At 43.0% G+C, this 22,961-nt stretch overlaps 1 protein-coding gene across 3 annotated transcripts in view; it reads left to right on the top strand.

Annotated features, from left to right (window-relative positions):
- The first annotated feature begins 4,325 nt into the window (after positions 1–4,325).
- Positions 4,326–22,961, top strand: part of SLC36A4 (solute carrier family 36 member 4) — a 38,031-nt gene continuing 19,395 nt past the window's right edge. For 2 of the 3 annotated variants that reach the window (XM_075546448.1, XM_075546449.1), the window contains exons 1-5: positions 4,326–4,462; positions 17,877–18,000; positions 19,071–19,161; positions 20,135–20,223; positions 21,841–21,936. In XM_075546448.1, coding sequence (XP_075402563.1) covers positions 4,411–4,462; positions 17,877–18,000; positions 19,071–19,161; positions 20,135–20,223; positions 21,841–21,936 — 452 coding nt within the window. In that variant the 5' untranslated portion in view covers positions 4,326–4,410. Of the gene's footprint in view, positions 4,463–17,876; positions 18,001–19,070; positions 19,162–20,134; positions 20,224–21,840; positions 21,937–22,961 lie in introns of those variants that run through there. The other variant, XM_075546450.1, reaches the window with a different exon arrangement.

Here is a 22,961-nt window from a genome sequence, read left to right as displayed (position 1 = left end):
AGAGCCTGCTGCTACCTGAGGACCGAGGTAAGAAAGAACAAGTTAGGATTTATTTATTTATTTTCAAGGTCTTTTTGTGTGTGTGTGGTTAAGGGGGGGCTTTTTTCCCCTGAAGTTAGGAAGTCTATTTTTTTTAAAAAATGTTGGATACTCATTTATCCATAATTTAAGTCAGTATGGTTTCCCTGTTTTCTTTCTCACCTCCTTGGGAAAGGAAATTTCCTTTGTCCTAATAAAAATGTTAAGCCATATCACAAAAAAAAGAAAAGAAAAATGTTGGTTAGTTGGTTGGGGGTGGTTTCTAGGGAGGTTGCATCTCAGTTATAAGCAAACAGTCAGCGGTCAGTGCTAATGCAAATGATGAGTGCTCAGAGCTAATGATAATTTTAAGTGCTTAGTGTGAATGCAAATGGCCAGTGCTCAGTGTTATCACATGGGGGCCCCAAACTGCTAATCTGCCTAGGGCCCCCTGGGAACTTAATCCGGCTCTGCAGACAGCGCAGGAGCAGGAAACTCAATTTAACTGAGAGGAAGTGCATTTATACTCTGATTGCTAGTCAGTTGTGTATGGTGTTGTCTGCTGTGTGCTGTGTAAGCCCCGGTTCACACTGCTGCGATCTCTGAGCAGCGTGAGCCAGCCGCGTGCTTGTCTGGCTGCACTCGCATTGGATTCGGAAGGAAAAAGGCAGACGTGCCTTCTTTTTTCCTGCAGTGGAATCTGATCTCATGGGTCTTCTCACCAGGTGATCAGATTCCTGTGCGAGTTCACAGATCACAGTGTGGTTCGCACAGGGTAGTGTGAACTGGAAAGGTGGTGGAGGAACCGGCTCTGTAATCGTGCTGGTTCCCGCACCGCCCCAGTGTGAGCCTGAGGTAAAAGCAGAGTTCCACCAACATGGGCACTGGTGAGGCTGAAATGAAGTGGACTGGCAAGGCTGCATTGATGGACACCGATCAGACTGCATTGATGGGCAGTGCAGTCTATATGTCTCGGTGTGGGCAAAGTTATTGCCGGTGTATTGTTTTGTAGCGCTGTGTGTATTTTACTAATAGCAATTTGGAATCCCTAGGAAACAATGATATCAATAAAGAGAAAAATTGACTGAGTGTAGGATATTCATAGAACAGTGGACTTATGGTTATTTTCTGTGCAGTACAAGGAAAGAGCTGTGTGTTTGATATGCCAGAATATAGTGTCTGTGTTCAAAGAATACAATTTGCATCAACACTATCAAACTCAACATAAAGATAGATATGATTGTTTGGTCAGAGAAGTGAGAATAGATAAAATATTAAAACTGAAAAATACATTGACAGCTCAGCAAAATACTTTTGTGAAGCAGGAGCAGCTAAATATTTCATCCCTGCGAGCAAGTTTTCAAGTTGCTAAGCTAATAGTGTGCACTGGAAGACCATTCGTGGAGAGAAAATTTGTTAAAGAAGAGATGTGTCCAGAGAAGGCCGATTTATTTAGTACAGTGAGTCTTTCAGGACCTACAATTACACAAAGGATTGAAGAAATGGGAGACAATTTGCATCAGCATTTGCAAAACTCCACAAAAATCTTTCCTATTTTTCCTTGGCACTCAACGAAAGCCATGATGTTTGTGATTCTGCACAACTTCTAGTTTTTATTCGTGGGATGAATGACTATTTCAAAGTCACAGAAGAGCTTGCTGCCCTGCAAAGCATCCAAGGAACAGCTACAGGAGAGGATGTCTGTGAAAAGGTTTGCCAAACTGTGAGTGGTTTGGAGCTGGACTGAACTAAACTAGCCAGTGTGACAACTGATGGTGCTCCTAGCTTGGTGGGGTCTAAGAAAGGAGTAATTGCTCGCATTATCCAAGAGGTGGAAAAACCTAACCATCCTCATCCAATAGCCACACACTGCCTCATCCACCAGCAAGCGCTGTGCAGTAAATCACTGAAGTGGGACTCTGTTCTGAAAACGGTGGGATCTCGTGTTAACTTCATTAGCGCTAATGCACTAAACCACAGACAATTTCAGGACTTTCTGTCTGAGCTAAATGTCGCCTATGAAGATGTTCTGTCCCACACAGAAGTCCGTTGGCTGAATCAAGGGAGAGTTTTGAAACATTTCTATGACTTACTTCCACAGATTACAGAGTTTCTTCTTTCAAAAAACAAAGAAGTACCAGAGTTCAATGATGCAGAATGGAAATGGTACCTTGCCTTTCTGACAGATGTAACAGAGTTACTCACCAGTTTCAATGTGCAGCTTCAAGGAGAGGGGAAGCTCCTCTGTGATAGGCAATCACATGTGAAAGCTTTTGAAGTCAAATTAGGCCTCCTCATCAAACAAGTGAAGGAGGAACATTTTTGCCATCACCCACAACTCAAAATCTGTGAGCGGGAAAACCACTGGTTGCATTCACAAACAAAACATATGGATTCACTGGAAAAGTTGCAAAAGAAGTTCCAATTTAGATTTAAAGAGCTTCGTCTCCATGAATAGGACATGCAGCTTTTCCATAACCCATTTTCTATTGACATTGAAACTATGGATACAATTTACCAAATGGAACCGGCTGAGCTGCAGAACTGTGACTCTGAAGGACGCATTCAGGTCAAGCAGCCTTCCTGATGCTGTGCATCTCTCCCTCTGAGACATGTCCTCGTCTCAGGAACCATGCTCTCAAATGGTAACCATCCTTGGAAGCACTTATGTCTGTGAACAGACTTTTTCCAGAATGGAACATCTGAAATCTCCAACCAGATCTAGACTAACTGATGCACAATTACATCGCTTGTTAGGACTAGCAGTGACAAATACGGAACTGGACATTGACCATCTCATTAGCAAAAAGCAGGCCCATAGTTCCCATTGAAATACTGGTAACTTTGTTGATTTAACTTTACTTGTTCTGCATTTTAAGTATTGTATTTGTTACCATTTTGTTTTTACTTCAAAATAATATATGTGCAGTATGCATAGGAATTTGTTCATAGTTTTTTTTTAACTATAATCCGGCCCTCCAATGGTTTAAGGGACAGTGAACTGGCCCCTTGTTTAAAAAGTTTGAGGACCCCTGGCCTAATGGAATGGAGTAGAAAAAAGTAAAAAAGCCCTGTTTCTGACTTTAAAGAACTGCGAGGGGGTGGGGGTGGGGTGGGGAAGAGGAACACCAGAGTTCAAATAGATAGTTTGCTTTCAAATTAAAGGCTGTGCCACACACTGATGATACAAATATTTATTGGAACCCACGAGAGGCCAGCTGTGTGTGATGGTTTATAGTACACGCTCTGGTGGCAGATCGAATTCCTGTCTCTACTACGGATTAGCTCCTCGGAAAAGTTGCTTAACTCTGTGAGCATTGGTTCTCTCATCTGTAAAATGGATGGGAGACTTGGGAACGAGGACAACCTAGTGAAGGTGCTTGACAGCATCTGACACGACTTTGTCAACATCGCAGTTGAGGTCAAACATCTCTGAAGAGCATAGAAAAATCCTTAGAACTGTATTTGACTAGATTACATTCTACTTGAGTGCATCGTATGCCTCTAAACAGGGGCATAAGAGACTGATCAGAAAGGATTTTCAGAACGCCCACGGGGAGAGGGCATAAAACCCCTCACTGCTTTGGGAAAGCAATGGTGCTTTGTAGCATGCCAGGTCTTGCAAATACTGTTGCGAGTTCCCCTACTTTCCATAGAACCAAGGCTGCGTGGCTCCATCCGGAGTTTATCGTGGTATGTTTGCGCCCACTGCAGCACATTCGGTTCATCCCTTTTACAGAGGGTTTCCCTTGTTTTCCCCATCCTCTACTGGACCATGCAAATGAATAGCTTGTTCCCTCCCTCCCTCCCTGCCCTCGAGTGGATTCGGGCTCATTGGGACCCTGTAGGACAGGGCACAACCTCCCCAGTGGATTTCGGAGACTTTCTCTTTATGACAGCAGGAAGCCTGGTCTGTCGCCCTCGGAGCAGTTGGTGGGTCCAAACTATCAGCCTTGCGGGTTAGCAGTCCAACAGGTAACCCCGAACAGATGGGCGCTCCCAAATCAAGTTCAGGGTCATCTGTCTAGCTCCCTCCCACGACCCTGCCCGCCAGCTATAGGCCTAGGTCTCTGCCAGCTCTGAACTCCTAGCCCCAAAGGCTCTCCTTTCTCCTCATCCATCGCTTCTCCAGGTCGATGGCCGCAGGCCAGCCTCCTCCGGGTCCTGGGCCCCTCCAGGACCCCCCCAGCCACCCGCCGAACGCGGGCATTTGGCCCGCGAGCCCCGCGAGCCCCGCGCTCCGCGCGCGCGGCCCGGCTGCCCCAGCGCGCATGCTCGGCGCCGCGCGGGCTGGGCGGGCGGGGCGCGGCGCGGGTCCGTCTGCTCGGAGGCCCGGCACGCCGCGGCGGAAGAGCCGGCCCGGGGCGGCGACGTCCTGGAGACCCGGGAGCGATGGAAGCGGCGGCGCCGACGGCGGCCGAGGGGGCCGGGCGCGAGGAGCTAGGTCGGTGCTGCGGCCGGGCCGGGCGCCGGGCCGACGTTGGCGCGGCCACTGAGCGTCCGCGGGGAGCGGGGAGCGCCGAGGCCTCCGGTCGCCCAGCGCGGGTCACCGCCGGGGTGGCGGCGGCGGCGGCGGCGGCGGCGGCGCCCGGGGCCCGTCCGCGTCCCGGGGCCAGTGGCCTCTCGCTGGCGTGGGAGGGCCGGGCGGTGGGTTTCGGATCGGTTTGGGTTCGGTCGAGGCGCGTGGGGGCGGGGGGATCCGACTGGACTCCCCTGTCACGCTCCCGGGGTCATTCGGAAAGGGCCGGGACCCGACGCGGATCGCCCCCCGGGGTCGAATTCGCGCCCCCCCCCCCCCCGCTTGGTCGTCGGGCGGCGGCGGCAGGCTCGGGCCTGCAGAGAGCTCGGAGCGTGGCAGCCGGGCCGGCCGTGCGACCAGTGTGCAGCACACGGCAGGGCCACTCGCCCTGGTCTCCAGTGATGCTTTCAGGAAGTTGCCGTCGTGGGTTTGCCTTTCAAACGCGCCAGTCCCGGTGCGTGCCCGCGCGAACCCGCAGCTCGACCAGGTGCGTGCCCGCGCGAACCCGCAGCTCGACCAGGTGCGTGCCCGCGCGAACCCGCAGCTCGCCCGCCGGCACCAGGGAAAGATGCACAGGACCCGCCGAGCCGGAGCCGACCGAGCGAGAGATACCTGTAGCTGGCTTGCTTGGCAAACTTTGCTTCCAGCTCTGCCCTCCCTGCTTGGCAGCACGCCCTGTTAGTATTGGTTCCCCAGCTGGCTGTCAAGAGCCAAGCCAGTCAGGAGATTTATGATCTGAGTTTAGGAGTTATTGTAATTCGATGCTGAGTGATAACATGTAATCCATGAGAAGGGAGATTGAGCGTCTTTTTTTCAACAATATTTTATTGTAGGGAACTAATAGGTTGGTAATTTGTAATACTGTGCTGGGCACTTTACAAAAATTTTATTTTTTTAAAGCATAAACTCAACCTGATTCAAAGCCATCAAGTCAATTCTGAGTCATAGTGACCCTATTGGTCAGAGTAGCTCTGCCCTTGTGGGTCTCCGAAACGAACTCTGGACAGCTTCAGGAGTAGAAAGCCTGCTTTTTCTCCCAAGGAACAGCTGGTAGTTTCGAACTGTTGACCTTGAGGTTAGCAGTCCAACCCCCAAGCACTATGCCACCAGGACCCCCCTTTAAGCAGAGATGATAGAAATGGTAAAACATACAATATTTGTAATAGTGTAATTTAACCCTTAATCCAATTCTGTGAATTAGGCACTATAATTGCCCCCATCTTTTGTTTTCTACTTCCGCAAAGAGTTACAGTCTTAGAAACACACAGGGGAATTCTCCCCAGTCCTATAAAGTCACTGTGACTCAGTGGAGATAAAATCAGTGCCAGCTCATTGATGGCTGAGGCTACATATAAACAGATTTATCTGACCCAGTTTAAAATCATTAGTACCCCCTCTTAGGATGTAAGAAGATAGGCATTTTCATATATGGCTAGTAGGAGCAGGGTAATATCTCTACTTTTCAAAGTATACATTTCTAAAAATATTTCCCAAGGAAATGAATATTATAAACAAATATTTATATCAAGAAATGATCATTGTAGCATCTATAATAGAGAAAAGCTGATAGTTATCCACATATCCATTTAAAGGAATTGATTAGGTAAATGTTGTTTATCTATTCTGCATAACCATGTTTTTTTTGTGGGGGAGGTCTATTGTAAGTGATGTTTGTTAATTCAGCACATATTCATCCACCTTCTATTGAACCCCTATTAGGATACATCCTTCAACAAAACATCAAGATCTCTGCTCATGAATCTTGTATGCTACTGAGCATGAGCAGACAATAAATAGTAAACAATTACCAGTGAATTATATGAAGGGACTTCAAAAGTTTATGGGAAAATGGAATAGAATAGCATGGACTTCTCCCATGAACTTTCTGAAGTCTCCTTTTATACCCGATGTTAGGTAAAATGCTGGGGGTGCGGGGGTAGAGCAGAGTAAGGAAAATCAGGAGGGAAGATATGGGCTGGACAATTTACAGTGATGTGAAGGTGCTCAAAATGGGCCTTACTGAGCTGGTGAGATTTAAGCCAAGACTTGAAGGAGGTAAGGGAATTAGCCAAGGAGATACACAATTCCAGGCAGAGTGAACAGAGAGTAAAGACGAAATGGTTAAGGAGGCCAAGGCCCTGAAGCAGAGTGATCAAGGTAGTGTTGAGGTCAGGGTGTTAGCAGGAAGCCTCTTAGGTACATGTGATTGCGTGCCTGGCTGCTGACAGGAAGGTTGGTATTTGGACCTACCCGCCACTCTGGGAGAAAGATGTGGCAGTCTGCTTCCACGGAAATTCCCAGTCTCAGGAGCCCACGGAAGAGGAGTTCTGCTTTGTCCTGTGTGGGCCCTATGAGTTAGACACGCCTTGCTGGCAGCCCAAACAAAGCAAATGAAAACACCTCACTGTCATTGACTCATTTCGGCCTCCTCAGAGGCCATGTAGGTCCCCGAGTGCCATACTACTAGCCCAAAGATGGGTGGTTAGAAGGCAGCCAGGGTACCTCCCTCGCGATCTGCTTGATAACTTGATGGAGTGCAGTTTCATCTCGGCACACTGGGCCATGAGGCTCAAGATAGACTTGAAGGCAACTTGTCTGGGAGGTAGAGACTGTGTACAGACTGACTTTCACTCTGTGGGGTTTGAGCCGAGGAGTGAGGTGACCTGGTGGTGTAGGCATCATGCTTTGCACTGGTGACCAAAAGGTTCTAACCCAGAAGCCGCCCCTCAGGAGAAAGACGGGGCTTCTTATTGCGGTCAAGACGTACAGTCTCAGAAACCCACAGGGGCAGTTCCACCCTGCTTTAGAGTTGGAATGGACGCAGAGGCGGTGAGTTTGAGTATCTGGCATGAATAGACTGCAGTGTAGAGGCTGGGAGGGGAGTAGAAGCAGTAGTAGAGGGTATTTCAGTATTTCAGGCCTGTCCTTCTGTGCAGTATGTAGCAGCAGTAGAGGTTGAGAGACATGGCCAGACTCTTATATTTTGAAAGTCGAGCCAGTATGATGTCCAGCAGATTAGATGAGGAGTGAAAGTGAAAGAGGAGAAAAGAATGATCCCGAGCAAATCCGAGGATGGAATTGCTGTCCACCGAGAGGCTGTGGGATTTTATAATACGTTCACCAAAGTCTTTGGCGTTTCTCTCTCCAAGAAGAGGAACTTGATTTTCCTCTCCCGCCACATGTGGGCTAGACTTAGGGACTTGTGGAGAACAGATCATGGTGGAAGTGACAGTGTACAGCTTCCGTAAAAGTCTCTCTCAATCTCTCTGTCTCTCATTCTCCCTCAGTCTCATCACTTCCAACTGCCATGTTGTGCAGACTCTCACGCAGCCTGCAGAGAGACCTATGTAACAAGTAACTGAGACCACCTGACAACAGCCATAAATCATCATGCAGTATTAGGCGCAAGTGGTGAGGGAGTGAAGATCAGGGGCTCATTTCAGCGTGTAAAGTTCGAGATGTCTGGTAGACATCCAGACTTGTATGTCAAGTAGGATTTATGAGTATACTAGGATTCATGAGAAGTTCAATCTGGAGATAAGAATTAGGTAGTCATTAACATATAGGTAGTATGTGTGAATGAAAGCAGCCAGAGGGAGTTTGTGTGTATGTATGTTTCCATATTCTAAAATAGGAACTGGTCAAATTTCCAGGAGATGTAATTTTTAAAATTTAAAAATGCTGCTTTATTTTCAGATTTTCTACAAAGATCAGGTGCTATTATTGTTTTGAAAGGAGTGAAATGACAGATAAGGGAAAAGCAATAAGCCGTGGTGACTCAATGGTAACGTGTTTGCTGCTGACCCAAGGGCTGGCAGTTTGAACCCACGTCGCTGCAGAAGGAAAGCCTGGCAGTCTGCTTCCATAAAGATCACATCCCAGAAAACCCTGTGCGATAATTCTACCCTGTCGTAGGGGCTTGGTGTGAGTCAGAACCTACTGAGAGCACCTGGCTGCACCAACATAGGAAGCGTACCGATAGAGATGTTAAAGTGTGGTTTCCCTGAATCTCTATAAATGAATGTCGGATTTGCACGTTGTTTGATAGGGAGTGGACACCTCTGGAAGGTTTCTCCAGCTCAGTAATAAGTAGTTACTCTTTCCCTCTGGTGGCTTAGTGGGTTGGTTACACATTTGCTGCTAACTTCAAGGTTAGCAGTTTGAAACCACCAGCTGCTGCACTGGAGAAAGATAAGATCTGCGCCCATACAGACCTGCGGCCTTGGGAGCCCACAAGGACACTTCCCCTGCCCTCTTGGGTTACTGTGAAATGGAATGGACTCAGTGGCAGTGATCTTGGAGTTTGGGGTTCCCATCTTACATCTCAGTGTGATTTATAGGTTGAATGGCAAAATGGCAACATTATATTTTAAAAAACAAAAACTCTTACTTAATTTTTTCTTCTAACACAATTAGTGATTTTAGAATTTTGTTATTGTAAAAGTTATACAAATATAGTACTTAATCACATTTTTTTTTCAGAGAAAGCAGGCAGAGTTACTTAGGATTCTATTATCTAACTATGTCTTTATTAATTTATACATGTTTTGCTGTGTTTCTGATCTATTTTTTTAACATCAGTGCTTCATACTCTGCAGTTCCCCCGCCCCACTCAGCATATGATAACACTTTCCCTTCTTTCAGCTCCCCTTCATAACCATAATTTAGTGTCAGAATACTACCTGATAAAGGGGATAAGCCATTGTTAATAAGGTCATTTCCTGAAGGTTGCATATTTAGGCTTCCAAATTTTCCACATGCATAAGGTTTCGGTTAACATCTGTGGGTGGAAAGCCTTTCTCCACAGACCAGCTTATAGGTTGGTCTACGAGGTGAAAGGTATAAACGCTTTCCAGGCTAAGGGGATGTGATTTTTCTTTATTCTGCCTACCAATAAGAATTTGCATTGATTTTAGGTTAGGAAATTGAAACAGTGTCTGGGTAATAGGACAAAACATTAAAGCCTTGCTTAATTTAAGTATTGCCATCTTAGGTACCACTACACCTAGGGGTTTATTGTGTTTCACAGGTTTTGTGATTGCTCTTTTACAAATGGAAAGTTTGTAGCAAGTTTTTTTGGCACTAGTTTTCCAATAGCTTGTGCTCACTTCTGTATCTGTCACATTTTTGTAATTCTTCCAGTATTTCAAACCTTTCCATTACTGCTATTGCACATTTAATAGAAGATAGTATAGTGTAAACATGTAGCTTTTTAATGTACTTAGAAACCCAAGCAATTGTGTGACTTCCTGTTTCACGGTGGTCCAGGACTACGCCTCTAATATTGCTGAGGCAGCCAGTATAAGATTGAATCCAGCTGGTGTTTCCTATTGATGTACAGTTTCTCTACTTATTACTAGAATTACTCGTGTGTCTAGTTTGAGATCCACCGCCTAGTGTACACGCCATCATAATTAAGCTTACCTGTAGTAGCCGTGCTGAAGCCCTGGTGGCACAGTGCTTAAGTGTACCACTACCCCCCCTACCCCCCCCCCCCCCCCCCCCGCAGAGCCCTGGCGATCCGTTCCTGTAGAGAGAAACCCAGACACCAAAGCTATTGCCATCGAGCTGCTTCTGACTTGCCGTGGCCTTCGTCACCCCGTGCCACTGGGGCTCTGCCTGTAAAGACTGCAGGGTAGACATTGTTGGAGCCCATCCTCCTTTGTCGTACGGGATTGTTATGAGTTGAGATTCAACCAGTGGCACCTAGCAACAATAATCAAGCACTTGTCTCCAAATTAGAGCAAAACACTGGCAAATGATAGCGTTTATGTGTAATATAAATTATATTGTATACTTTCCCCATTATTTTGAATGAGTGTTTAGGTTTTCTTTTATTTTTTTACTTGTTAAAGGAGCCCCGGTGGCATAGTGGGTTACACTTGCGACTGCTAACCTCACGGTCAGCAGTTACAAGCCACCCTCTGCTCTGTGGGGGAAAGATGATGCCTTCTACTCCCAGAAAGAGCTGCAGCCTTGGACATGCATAGGGGTCTAGTTCCACTCTGTCCTACAGGCTCTCTATCAGTCAACATTGACTGATGGCAATTTAGTTTTTACTCTGATAAAACTTTCATTCTGTTGATTAAAAAAAAATTATCTCCTACTAGTCTCTCTTTTCTGCTGGTATAATGTATTATATCTTACCTACTCAATAACATAGCACATTTTCAGCTCATCCATGTGAATAATTCTCATTAAATGAATGAAATCTACTTTCTTGTCAGAGGTTGACATTTCAAATCCTATGCAGCAAAATTTGCTTCTAGTCAAAGAAATCGAGTGTTCACTGAGTGCTTCTGTGCCCCAGGCCACACCATGCTCTGGAGTCAGACAGGATCTCATTTCATCGCCACCACAGCCCCGGGTGGTAAAGTTTTATTCTCCATCAGACGTGAGAAGATATGCTAGAAGCATTTGGTTAAAATGTACATCGGATCATGCTACTCCTCTGCTCAGACTCTAGTGCTGTCCAGTGTGGTGGCCCTGCTGCATCGAGGACTTGAAATGCAGCTCATGTGAAAATGCTGTCAGTGTAAAATGCACACTGGACTTCAAAGACGACTTAGAAGAGTTCATTCCTAACTGTTGATGTAGTGCATGGTGCTGCAGTGGTTCGAAACCACGAGCAGCTCCTCAGCAGAAAGACAGGACTTTCTACCACCGTAAGCAGTTACAGTCTTGGAAACTCATGGGGTGGGGCGTGGGAGGTGTCACCATGAGGCAGCATCAACTCGATGGCAGTGAGAGTTTATTGAGACTATTGGAGAAATGATAATATTTTAGCTGTGTTGAGTTAAAGTAGTTAGTAAAACTTAATCTTACCCCTTGATGTTGCTCCTAGACATTCTAGATTGCATTTGAGGTTGTGCTGAGCAATGTATGCGAGCGGATCTCTGAGCTGTTCAGAATGGCCTGTTCAGCTGTTCACAGCCCGTCTTCCGTTACTGCTCAGCTCTCAGCTCTACTAGACACTGGGCTCTGTCCTCCCTCTCAGAGATTGCCTTTCTTGTTTCTGCCACCTGGATTGTTCTGCCCCCAGGTACCCACATTGCCCATTCTGGTTCCTCCTCCAAGTCTTCTGTAAACTGCCACTTTCTCAGGAAGGCCTACTCTGGCCGCCCTATCTAAGATGACAGGCTCTTGCTCTTAGTTCCTGTATTTTTCTTTTTTAAAAAAAAATTTTAAATCATTTTATTGGGGGCTCATACAACTCTTATCACAATCCATACATACATCAATTGTGTAAAGCACATTTGTAATTTCATTGCCCTCATCATTCTCAAAACATTTGCTCTCCACTTAAGCCCCTGACACCAGCTCCTTATTGTCCCCTCCCTCCCTGCTCCCCCCTCCTTCATGAACCCTTGATAATTTATAAATTATTATTATTTTGTCATGTCTTACACTGCTCAATGTCTCCATTCACCCACCTTTCTGCTGTCCATCCCCCAGGGAGGAGGTTATATTAGATCCTTATAATCAGGTCCTCCTTTCCACCCTACCCTTCCTCCACTCTCCCAGTATCGCCACTCTCACCACTGGTTCTGAAGGGATCATCCACCCTGGATTCCCTGTGTTTCCAGTTCCTATCTGTACCAGTGTACATCCTCTGGTCTAACCGGATTTGTAAGGTAGAATTGGGATCATGATAGTGTGGGTGGGGTGAGGGAGGAAGCATTTAGGAGCTAGAGGAAAGTTGTATGTTTCATTGTTGCTACACTGCACCCTGACTGGCTCGTCTCCTCCCCGAGACCCTTCCGTAGGGTCATCCCTGTATTTTCCTATAGTGTTCACACATCTATTGCACTCTCTATTTGACTGACGGTCCATTTGCCCTAGAATGTGAGCTTCCTGAAAGCAGGAAATTTTGTCACTTTCAGTAATTTCTGGATTCCCCAGCATCATTAGATGCATGACTTATAATGAGGCTTTATTAATGTGTACATGTCATATATAATTGAACTCTTTTTTTCCTTTAACATGGTGTGTTTTCTTTCCTGCATTTATTCATTTATGAAGTATTATGTTCCAAAGACTTGAAGGTACATTACTGGATAAGTCTGACAGTATCCTTGCCATCTAGCAGAGAATACAAATAAGTAAAATGGGCTATTATATTATGAGGGTAAGGAAAAAAATTGCTACAGAGTCATAAAAACCTTTATTAAACAAAAAATGTCAAAATGTGAAGTTATCATTTCTTGAGATAGCTTCCATGTTTCGATTCATAGGGCTTCTAGGGTGGATTCATAGAGTCTAAGCCTTCCCCAAATAATGATTGTTTTACTTATATCATGTGAAACCAGTAGTTTTGGCATCTTAAAGGGACTGTAGTTGTATTTTTTTCAATGTCCTTTGAGTTTGGAAACAGAGGTGTCCGAAGGGGCAAGATCAGGGTGGTCTGCTGGATGAAGGAGGATTTCCCAGTGAATCCTCATGGGACACCCCTTGCTGCCCTGCAAGCACTAGCAGGTGCCTGGTCCTGCTGGGAAGAGTTCTGTGGCACAACTTTCCTGGCCTTTTCCTCACCGATACAACGATCGGTTTTCTTAAAAATGTTCTCTTTTGTCCTTTTAGAAAATCTATCAATTTTATCTCATTGAAATCAGTTGCCATCACCATCTCTGCTTTAATGGAATGGGATAAATTAAATTAGATTGGACAGTTTGGGGGGAAGGTACCTTGATAATACTAAGAGAAGCATATCGCTGAGAGAATTGTCGACAGTCCCTCCCATCATGGAGACATGTTAAAACGTGTTTTGCCTGAAATAAAAAGCCATGTGTGAGAGAACTGGAGCTGTAATAACACTGCTTTTCTGACTTACCCCCTGCGCTATTTTCAGTACTATAGTGGGGCACTGGAACTGTGGAATCCTGTGTCCATGCGGGACCCAAGTGGGTAACATGCTTGGCTGGAAAGGCTGGAGATTGGGGTCCGCCCTGTGGAACCTAGGAAGAAAGGCTGGCAGTCGCCTTCAGAAAAACCAGCCGTGAACACCCCCTGGAGCGGTTCTGGCGCCGCGCGTTGGCGTCAGCTTGGTAGCAGTTGGTTACTAGCTGTAGGACACTGTGAGAACACCCAATAGAGACACATAATTCAGACTAGGGGGTTAAGCCAGGTACCAAGAGGAAGCGCAAGCCAAGGCCCGAAGAAGGAGAAAGAAATAGACACACAGTTGGAAGGAGTTGTGGGCAAGGAGCAGGCATGGAAAGACTGATTTGATGAGGAGTAGCATGTGTGACGACAGTTGAAGAAAGAAAAGAACCTCCTGAGGGAAGGCAAATAATATTACCGTTGCTGAGCTGAGGTCCAGCTTCTGGTTTGGATTCCTAGAACCACTGAGTAGTAGACCTACCCTGTTTTCCCGAAAGTAAGACACCCCCCGAAAATAAGACCTACTTACAGTTTTGCCTTTTGCTGAAATATAAGGCACCCCCCCCCAAATAAGTCCTCCCTGAAGATAAAGGCCCCCCGAAGCTACCGCCACTCTGGACTCTGGACCGTAGCAGCAGGCGCCGCCACGCAGCTCACTGTTGGCCACAGCGCAGCCGGAACAGACAAGAAGTACAAGTTCTCTTTTAATAAAACAATAAATGTGTACCGTATTGTTCTTCATGGAAAAATAAGACAACCCTGAAAATAAGACCTAGCGCATCTTTGGGAGCAAAAATTAATATAAGACACTGTCTTATTTTCGGGGAAAGGGTAGGATTTCACCTCACACTCAAAACTTGAGTCAATGCCAGCTCAGAGACCCTGTAGGGCGGGTTAGAACTGCCTGCATGAGTTTTCCAGACCCTGACTCTACAGGAATATAAAGCTGCAGAGCTGCTAGTGCTTTCGAACTGCTGACCTTGAGGATTGCAGCCCAACGCATAACCACATCACTGCGGGGTCCTGGCATACTGCAGCACCTCCTTGTGATTTCCTTCTCAGGGACAGCACCATCAATTCACACTTCTCCTTATCAGTAAGTTAGGAGGCCTCGACTCCTGTAACCTTCCTACCTACGTGGTCAATGCATCTTGTGTCTATTCCCTAACTCCCTAACCTCTCTCCTCTCTTCAGTGGTCTTAATTCAGGCTCTCACCATCCCTTGCCTGGACTTGATTTCCAGCTGGTCTCTGATTCTAGTGCTCCCTGTTCTTGTCATTGATCCTCACATTGCTGCCAGATCCGATCACTTAAGTCATACATTCTTCTCTCTTTTTTCCCATGGCTCATAAGCTCAAATCCAAATTCCTTAGCACAATTCAAAAACTGCTTCAAACTTTTCAGCTTAATGTGCCATATGCTTGTGCGTCTGTTTCCGTCATATTAAAACAACCTGAAATGTCTCACACTGGCAGTAAAGTCTGTAGCCTGGAACGCCCTCCTACATAATTTCTTGGCCAAGGTCTGTACTAATACCTCTCCTAAAAAAACTAAAAATTCAAATATAAGAAAAGTATAATGTAAGCAATATAATTGTATTTTTCTGTACTATGTAATTAATTTTGGAAGAAAACATTTTTTTCTCAATTTATATTTAGTATTTCCTGAAGTTTCTGAAAATTTCAAGTAAGTCCAAAAAACTCGTGGCCTTCCAGTTCATTCAGACTCCAGTCAAGCCTGTAGGACAGAGTAGAGCGGCCCTGTCAGTTTCCTAGACTAACCTTTAACGGAGTTCTCTTCTCTCTCCTGGGGATTTGCAGTTAGCGCCCAACTCATAACCCACTGCACTACCAATGCTCCTAGGTCTCTTATTGTTCATAATTAAATAATTAGATTTCTGGTTTTGTGACTATCCCAAATAGTTGTGGTTTCAGTGTCTTTTTGATTTAGACTCAGGAGTATCCAGCTAAAACATGTTTGCATTCAAATTCTAAAACGTGATTGCTTCCGCTAGTTTTGGTTTGCTAAGTTTAGGGGGCTTCAAAAAGGCAATGGGAAAATCCCATTTTTCAATTCTATTTTCTATACACTTTTTATAGTTCCTTGGATAGGCAAACTAGAAGGAAGTGTTAGGTGCAGATTTCTTTTCTAAGATTAAGTGTATATTAAAAAAACATGTATTTAGATGCACACATAGTTAGAATTTAGCTAACAATGGGTCACATTTCAGAGTTTTGCTTTAATTGTACAGCTACAATATTATATAAATATGTTCTTAAATTTCCTAACATTGTTAGGAGGAGTGTTTTATATCTTTCTTTAAAAGTTTTGACTTTTTAAAATTAACTCTTCTTAATCTTATTGGGAGAGGATTAACTAGAGAAGCGTCCTAGAACACATTTTTAAGAATTTAAAAACATTTTTAAGGTTTGAAAAATGTTAAAGAATTGAGACAAGGAAAATCTGTTTTTACAGTTTTTAGTTTTTTCAAACCCATGTAACACTGAGAAATAATGAATTTAGGAATCAGGGAAATGTGAAACCATAGAAGATTACACTGTTGAGCAAAATTAACTAAAACATTTTCTAAGCAATATAAATTTGCTAAGAGTGATTGATCTCAAGCAACTTTTATTTGCGAATTGGAATGTACACTGTAATTCTGTTTTTAAAATGTAATTTTATGAATTATAGAAGTAATATATAAAAATAATTTCAGCAATTTCAGATTTTCAGGTTTACTGGAAAATATATTAAAATATAATCTATGATGCCATGAAAAGTAAACATTGGTATTTCATGTATTTAGATGTTTTAATTATATATTTTATTAGTCTAATCAATCCAGAATATTACCACTCAAAAAGCAATTCATACATGAGTTATTAAGGTTATAGCTTAACATTCTTTCTGTGGAAAGTCTTTGGAATTCAGTGTATATTTCACTCTTATTTTAAAAAACATAAGTAAGCTAAAATCAAAACAGAAAACCACGAGGCTGCTCTGACTCATGGTAACCATATAGGAGAGAGTAGAACTGCCCCAACGGCTTCCAAGGCGGTGATCTTTCGGAAGGAGACTGCCATGTCTTTCCCCCGTTAGATCACATAGTTCGTCATGTTTGCAGAAAACGTATCTTTGCCCTCATGCCTCCATTGCTTGCATGGTCTCTTGGGCAGTAGACTTCACCTCACAGATTGCTCCGGGAGTGAAATGTTAGGCCGTGCTAGCTCTCTTTACTAGGGTCAGATGCAGTACTTGGGACTCAAGGTAGTGCCCAGAACTTACTGCACAGCCCAGGCAGGAAAATATTACAAGTTTCAAATACCTGACAAGTCGATAAGCTGACAGAACAACCCCCCTCCCCCCACCCAAATGAACTCAAGAATGAACAGGGACAATGAAATACATGAGGAATGAAAAATTAACATGTTTTTGTTTAAAACCAAAGCTGATGCAATTAATAATGATGATTTTATAAGATTACATAAGTAGGATATAACACAAAAGGATATAGTGTGTGTTCAAACAAAAGGATGTAATTTACAATATAAATAGAGCTCTTAAAGACAGGAGACATCTTAGACCATATACCAATGAGCACCGTCTATACTCTGCACATGACTGGAGTGTGCCACTTTTGACACTGAGGAACAATACGCAAGGAAACGATGATGCTAAAGACCATTTGGAAATGTCCTCATGATTAAACAGTTAGAAAAGAGAATGGAATGGGAGACTTATACTTTGAGAAAAATTCTCCTTAATTTGAACTCCAGGAGTTTAGAATTTATGATAATTTAGTGGATCTCAAATTTTGTACTACACATACTCTGCCTCAATGCCATCAAGTTGATTCCGGTTCCTAACGGCCTCATAGAACACGTTTCTGAGTCTGTAGCTCTGTCTGGAAATGGAAAGCCTCTCTGTCCTCTCACATGTTGGTTGTATGTTTGAAGAAGAATGCCTAAATGACTTCACAATAGACTGTTTTCAAGAATCCTCCCATCCAGTCCCATACACGTCACTGTAATTTTATGAAAATATTGGTATGGCATTCCTGTTGGCAGTGAGGTAGGGGCAGCAACCTAAATCCCCTTTTCTCTACTTAGCCTCTCAAACACAATAACAAAACAACCTAGTAAGCACAAATAAGACCATTCCTAAACTTTTGTTTTATTACTAAGGGACCAAGAGTACCACAAATTTCATGGGATACATAGAAATAAAACAAAGGGGAACATATTTTTAAACCCATTTATGCTTTTTACTTTACATTGGTTAGTCCAAGCTGGAGAGCCACCAAATAAGCCTAGTTATGTCTTTCTTAAATATACTTCAGCTTAGGACGGATGTAGTAAATATATGTGCCATTTCATAATACTTACGGGTTCATTTGTAGTAATGTTATTCCAGTTTTTACAAGCAGCAGTAAGTTCCTCCTCTCTCTTTTGAAAAGATATGGATGTCATGAGACCCTTGATAAATGAGCACGACTTTGACGGGACATCGGACGAAGAGCACCAACAGGAGCTCCTACCTGTCCAGAAACATTACCAATTGGGTAATCAAGAGGGCCTTTCGTAAGTCTCATGGTTTGTGTATGCCTCCTTTTCTTTTGATTCAGTGTACATTTTTAATCTTTTATAGACAAGGGCGGTATTTGATTGGGCACTATAGAAGTCACAAAGACAAGAAAGGCCTAGTCGCTACCCTCATGGGACTTATTGTCAGTCTGAGGATGGAGAGCAGCTACATAAGACTCCTGCATGAGAGAGCAGTGTGTAGGAATTACTACCATGGGCGTGCACATCAAATGCTGTGAATCTTGAAAGGAGGGTGACTGATGGAATGGAATAGGACGACGTTACCAGACGTAGCTTTTGAATGTAGGCCTTAGGAGGTGGTAGACACATCTTTGTGCCAGGAGTGAGCAGTGAACTGTCGGAACTTTTTTTTCTTTTAACGCTTCTGGGTTTTTGTGTGAGTGTGACACTTTTGTCATCGCTAATAGGTTTAGATGAGTTCTTAATGTAATGATTAAGCAAAGTAGAGTTTAATTGACTAGAACTGTAAATGTTAAAAGCAAGTTTTTATACAAACCTTTTTTGGTGAAGTGTGAATGTGGTGCTTGATCAAGAGATTGCCTTCCAACGCCTCCCAGAAACACTTCTTAGTTTAGATCTCTTAGGAACTTCATGATGTCAGAAAATGTTAGGATTGATAGCAACCCAGGATGTACAGATTGTCAAACTTATATTTGGTTATCTTAATTAATTTCATCTATGGTTGATTGATAATCCTAGCTTAGATATGTGTTTTCCTTATTTATGTAGACAGTGTCACTAACAACTCTCTTACAAGCCTCATTATGTAATTGTCAACAGTGTTCTGAAATGAGAACATTAATTAATTTACTTTGTGTAAAACACGTAGTAGCTCATCATTCTCCACAATAACCTGTACCTGACTGTGCAGTGGTAAAGACAGGACTTCAACCAAGGTGAGTTCTAAATTAGTGGTAAAGTGAAATGTTCCTTGGTTGCTGACCTAGAAGTATTTCCATTTCCCTTTTAAGGCTTGAACCACAGCCATGCGATTTTAATAGATTTTGTTCTGCAATATTTTAAATCTGACAAAATTTACTTTTCAGGTTTGTACAAACTCTTATGCATCTTCTGAAAGGAAATATTGGAACTGGCCTTTTAGGACTTCCGTTGGCAATAAAAAATGCAGGCATAGTGGTAAGAACTGCCTTTGTAAATCTCCAGTTAAGATACAGTAATTAATTAAGAAAGAGCAATCAATATAATTCATAGCAGACGTTACTGCAAGCTAATACCTGTCCCGACTTTAGATATTTGGTCCAAAAAACTTGGTCAGGTGACAACTAAGTGATCATTTAGCTGATGTATTGTACAGTTATCCCAACTATTAAAATGATGTCCAACCTGAGGATAAATTATAGCCTTCATTTCTACTTAAATACCAATTTGAGCAGCACGAACCAGTCTTAAGACAGTGTTTGGTTTTCCCAGGAATGGTTACAGTGTTTTAGATTTTCAGGGACTTAGTCAATGTGCTCATTCCACAAATATATTTACAGCCCAAACCAAACCCATCTAGTGAACACAACGCAGGCAGCCCGCCTCGCAGTGGAGACTGTGCCATGAGGTGAAAGGAAGCGGGAGCACCAGGCACCGTGGGGTGGGGTTCAGCCCCCCCCCCACACACACACACATTGCAGTTCTTCTGTTTATTTCCAAGCACAGTTGTTTGCACACAGTGAGTGCCTAACTAGCCACCAGTAGAGAGTAGATTGCCTACAGTCCCAGTTTGATATACTGCGTTTTAGCAAATTAGAACAATGATTTACAGTTACATATAATGACGGAACACCAGTAGTCATGGATTTGCCATCTGATGTTAAAGGAAATGTTTCTTTCCTACTTTTGCATATCTGTACTTTACATTCTAAATGTTTGGGTAGCCAAGTTAATGAAATAGAATCCTAGGAGGTTTTCATAAGTATTTCAAGACATTCTTTCTGTATTTGAATTTATTAAGCTGCTTAAGCAAATAGCTAAACATGTTCAAATGATTAAATATTTAATCAGTCCAAACTAGTAGTTGTTAATTGTCACATTACTTTTCAGGCAACTAAATTTTTGTAAAAAGTATATATTTGACTCATATTATAAATTTTCTTCTCCACAGCTTGGACCAATCAGTCTTGTGTTTATAGGAATTATTTCTGTTCACTGTATGCACATATTGGTACGTTGCAGTCACTTTCTATGTCAGAGGTAAATGTGGATTTGTTAAGTTTATTTAATTTATTTAAAGTTGTTTATTTCATTCATAACTTCAGATAGTCATACATTTCTATTGCTTTATGCTTATAAGGTCCCCCCATAGTCTGTTATATAGGCAAGTCTTTGATATTGTGGGAACATTCAGTAGTACCTCATAGCACTTAAATATAGCCACAATCTGATTATATTCTTAAAACATAGCTGTAGTAGCAAAAGGGAATCACTTCTATTATTTATTATAAATGAAAAAAACCAACAAAGATATATGGAGAAATGAAGGTAGCAAAATGATGTTTCATTTGTTAGCACTTCAGTTTGGGCTACCGTGTCCGTAATCCCGTTGATGTTCTTTTGTGAGTATATTGTTTGATAGTCAATAAAATATTGTTCTCATGTATCATGACTTGCCTGAATTGGCCAATGGGCACACTGTATGTGTGTGTGTGTTAAGGATTACTTATTATAGTGGACTAGTCTTCTAATTTTGACATTTCTTTTTGATGCTCTTAAAATTTCGGGCAAGTCATTTATGATCCTTAAATAACAACATGTATTTGAAAATACATAAAAGTAGAAAGGGTAAATAGTACCTATTTAAAACTAACTGCCATTGAATCAGTGCGAACTCACAGTGACCCTATAGGACAGGGTAGAACTGCCCTTGTGGGTTTTTGAGACTGTAACTCTTTACGGGAGTAGAAAGTGTGTTAGTCTGGGTGGAATAGAGAAACAAATCCAGAGATACTCATACGTGTGTGAGAAAGAGCTTTATCTAAAAGAGCAATTGTACAAGAAAACATCCCAGCCTTGACCAGTTTAAGTTCATAAGTCCACTGTTAACCCATATGTCTGATACCAGCTTAAATTTCTCTTCAAACTCATGCAACACATGCAATAATGCCAAATGAAGGAAGATCACAGGCCAGTGGGTAGAAAGAAAGGCTTGTGGATCCAGTGGTGGTGGAAGCATCTCAGTGCTGGTGTGGGTCTTCACATGGCTCCTCCGCTCTGGCTCCCTCAGTGTAATGCCATCTGGTTTGTCATCTGGAATGTCTCAGAGAGAGAAGCAGAGAGAGTGTCTGGCCTCCAGTGAGCTATTTATCTCTGTTGCTCAGGTCATTAAGCTGTGACCTGATTGACAAGCTAAAATTCAACCCTTCGCAAGTTGACAGAGTATGTAACTACTACAGAAAGCTCTTTCTCCAAAACCTATTTAATGATACCTCATTAATTATAATTAAGTGAGATACTTTATGTGAATATATGTTATAAAGCCCTCTATGGTACGATCTCACGTGCTTTAAAAACTGAATGCTTCAAATGGGAACAATGTAGTTTATATTAAAGGAAAACAATAACACATCTACAGGTAGATAAATTGTAAAAGTAAAAAGTAGTATGTTGGTAAAAAGAGGAGATATACAATTGAAAATCTTCATGAGGTGTGCTTTAGGAGAGCGGAGTCATATAAATCTTGAGTTATGAAAATGTCTCTGACATTGCATATTTCTGTGTTCATTATTTCTCATCTGTTTGCTGCTCTTTTAATGAATCGTTTGATGGACCAATTAAAGATGCCCCTTTGATAAGTGTCTCATCCCATTGCAGGTTTAAGAAATGCACGTTAGGTTACAGTGACACAGTGAGTTTTGCTATGGAGGTGAGCCCATGGACCTGTCTTCAGAAGCTGGCAGCCTGGGGACGGTAAGTACTTGCTGTGTTATGAATACTTCGCTGGTTTTCCAGATGATGTTTTCAAGTACTTTAATCAGGCAGGCTATGCAAATAGCAGTATAGTAGAGGTGTAGAGTTGGGGAAATAAGCACAAGTAGCCTTTGCAGTTCAACAGACATCAGCCCTAGAAAGAAGGACGGATGGGAGTGATAAAGCCCGGGTGGATGTGAGGGCTGTTACGTTGTGGGGACGCACTCCAGGCCACAAAATAAATCGTGTGTGGTTGCTGGTGGAAAAGCAGTTTCCGCCTACCAATTTCCCCTCTGTGACCTCAGCAGATGAGGTGTTTGGGTTTCATTTGTGGTAACTGAAAATGTCAGGGCATCAGATAGAATAATACCCCTACCGTAGGCTTATAAGATGGTGGTGAAGCTGTCATTGCTCAACATCTCTTTGGTTTCGGTCTCTACTCTTCCAATGGTGGTATTTCCATCTCTAACTCCTTGAAGTGCGTTGCACTTGTTGATGTACACCACATCAAAATGGCAGTTTGGGCGTCTTCAAGGGCCTGAAGTTATTCTCACCTCCCCCAACCCTACCCCGATACTTTGTTTGGGCAGCAAAAACAAGTCTGAAGGGCAGAGTCAGTGCCATAGGGTGGAAGATAATATTTTCTTACAGAAGTCTCATAAGACATCCCTTACTACCCTTGAAGAATGAACTAATAGAATCATGGTGTTTTCTTTTTTCATTCCTTGACTCAGCATTGGCCTTTTACTTACCAGTGCAATTTTTAGTTTTCTTAAAACCTGTTCATAGAAATCCCCGTGTGATCACCTTGTGCTCTCTAAGAAAATCTATCAAGATCATTACCCTTTGGAATATCAAAAGGAGTTTCCACAACCTTCTAAGCTAACTTTTGCGTTCAGGTGGCCAGCAGAACCCTTCAAAGCAATTCCTTCAATTGGGCCTTGCTCTCTGGGTTGTGTTGGCAATGTAAAACTTGTCCCCAGTTACAATATGTTTCATAAACTCAGCTTCATTAGCTTCAATCT

The sequence above is a fragment of the Tenrec ecaudatus genome, chromosome 4, assembly GCF_050624435.1.
Source record: "Tenrec ecaudatus isolate mTenEca1 chromosome 4, mTenEca1.hap1, whole genome shotgun sequence".
Lineage (NCBI taxonomy): Eukaryota > Metazoa > Chordata > Mammalia > Afrosoricida > Tenrecidae > Tenrec > Tenrec ecaudatus.
This window is presented reverse-complemented; position numbering and strand designations above follow the sequence as displayed.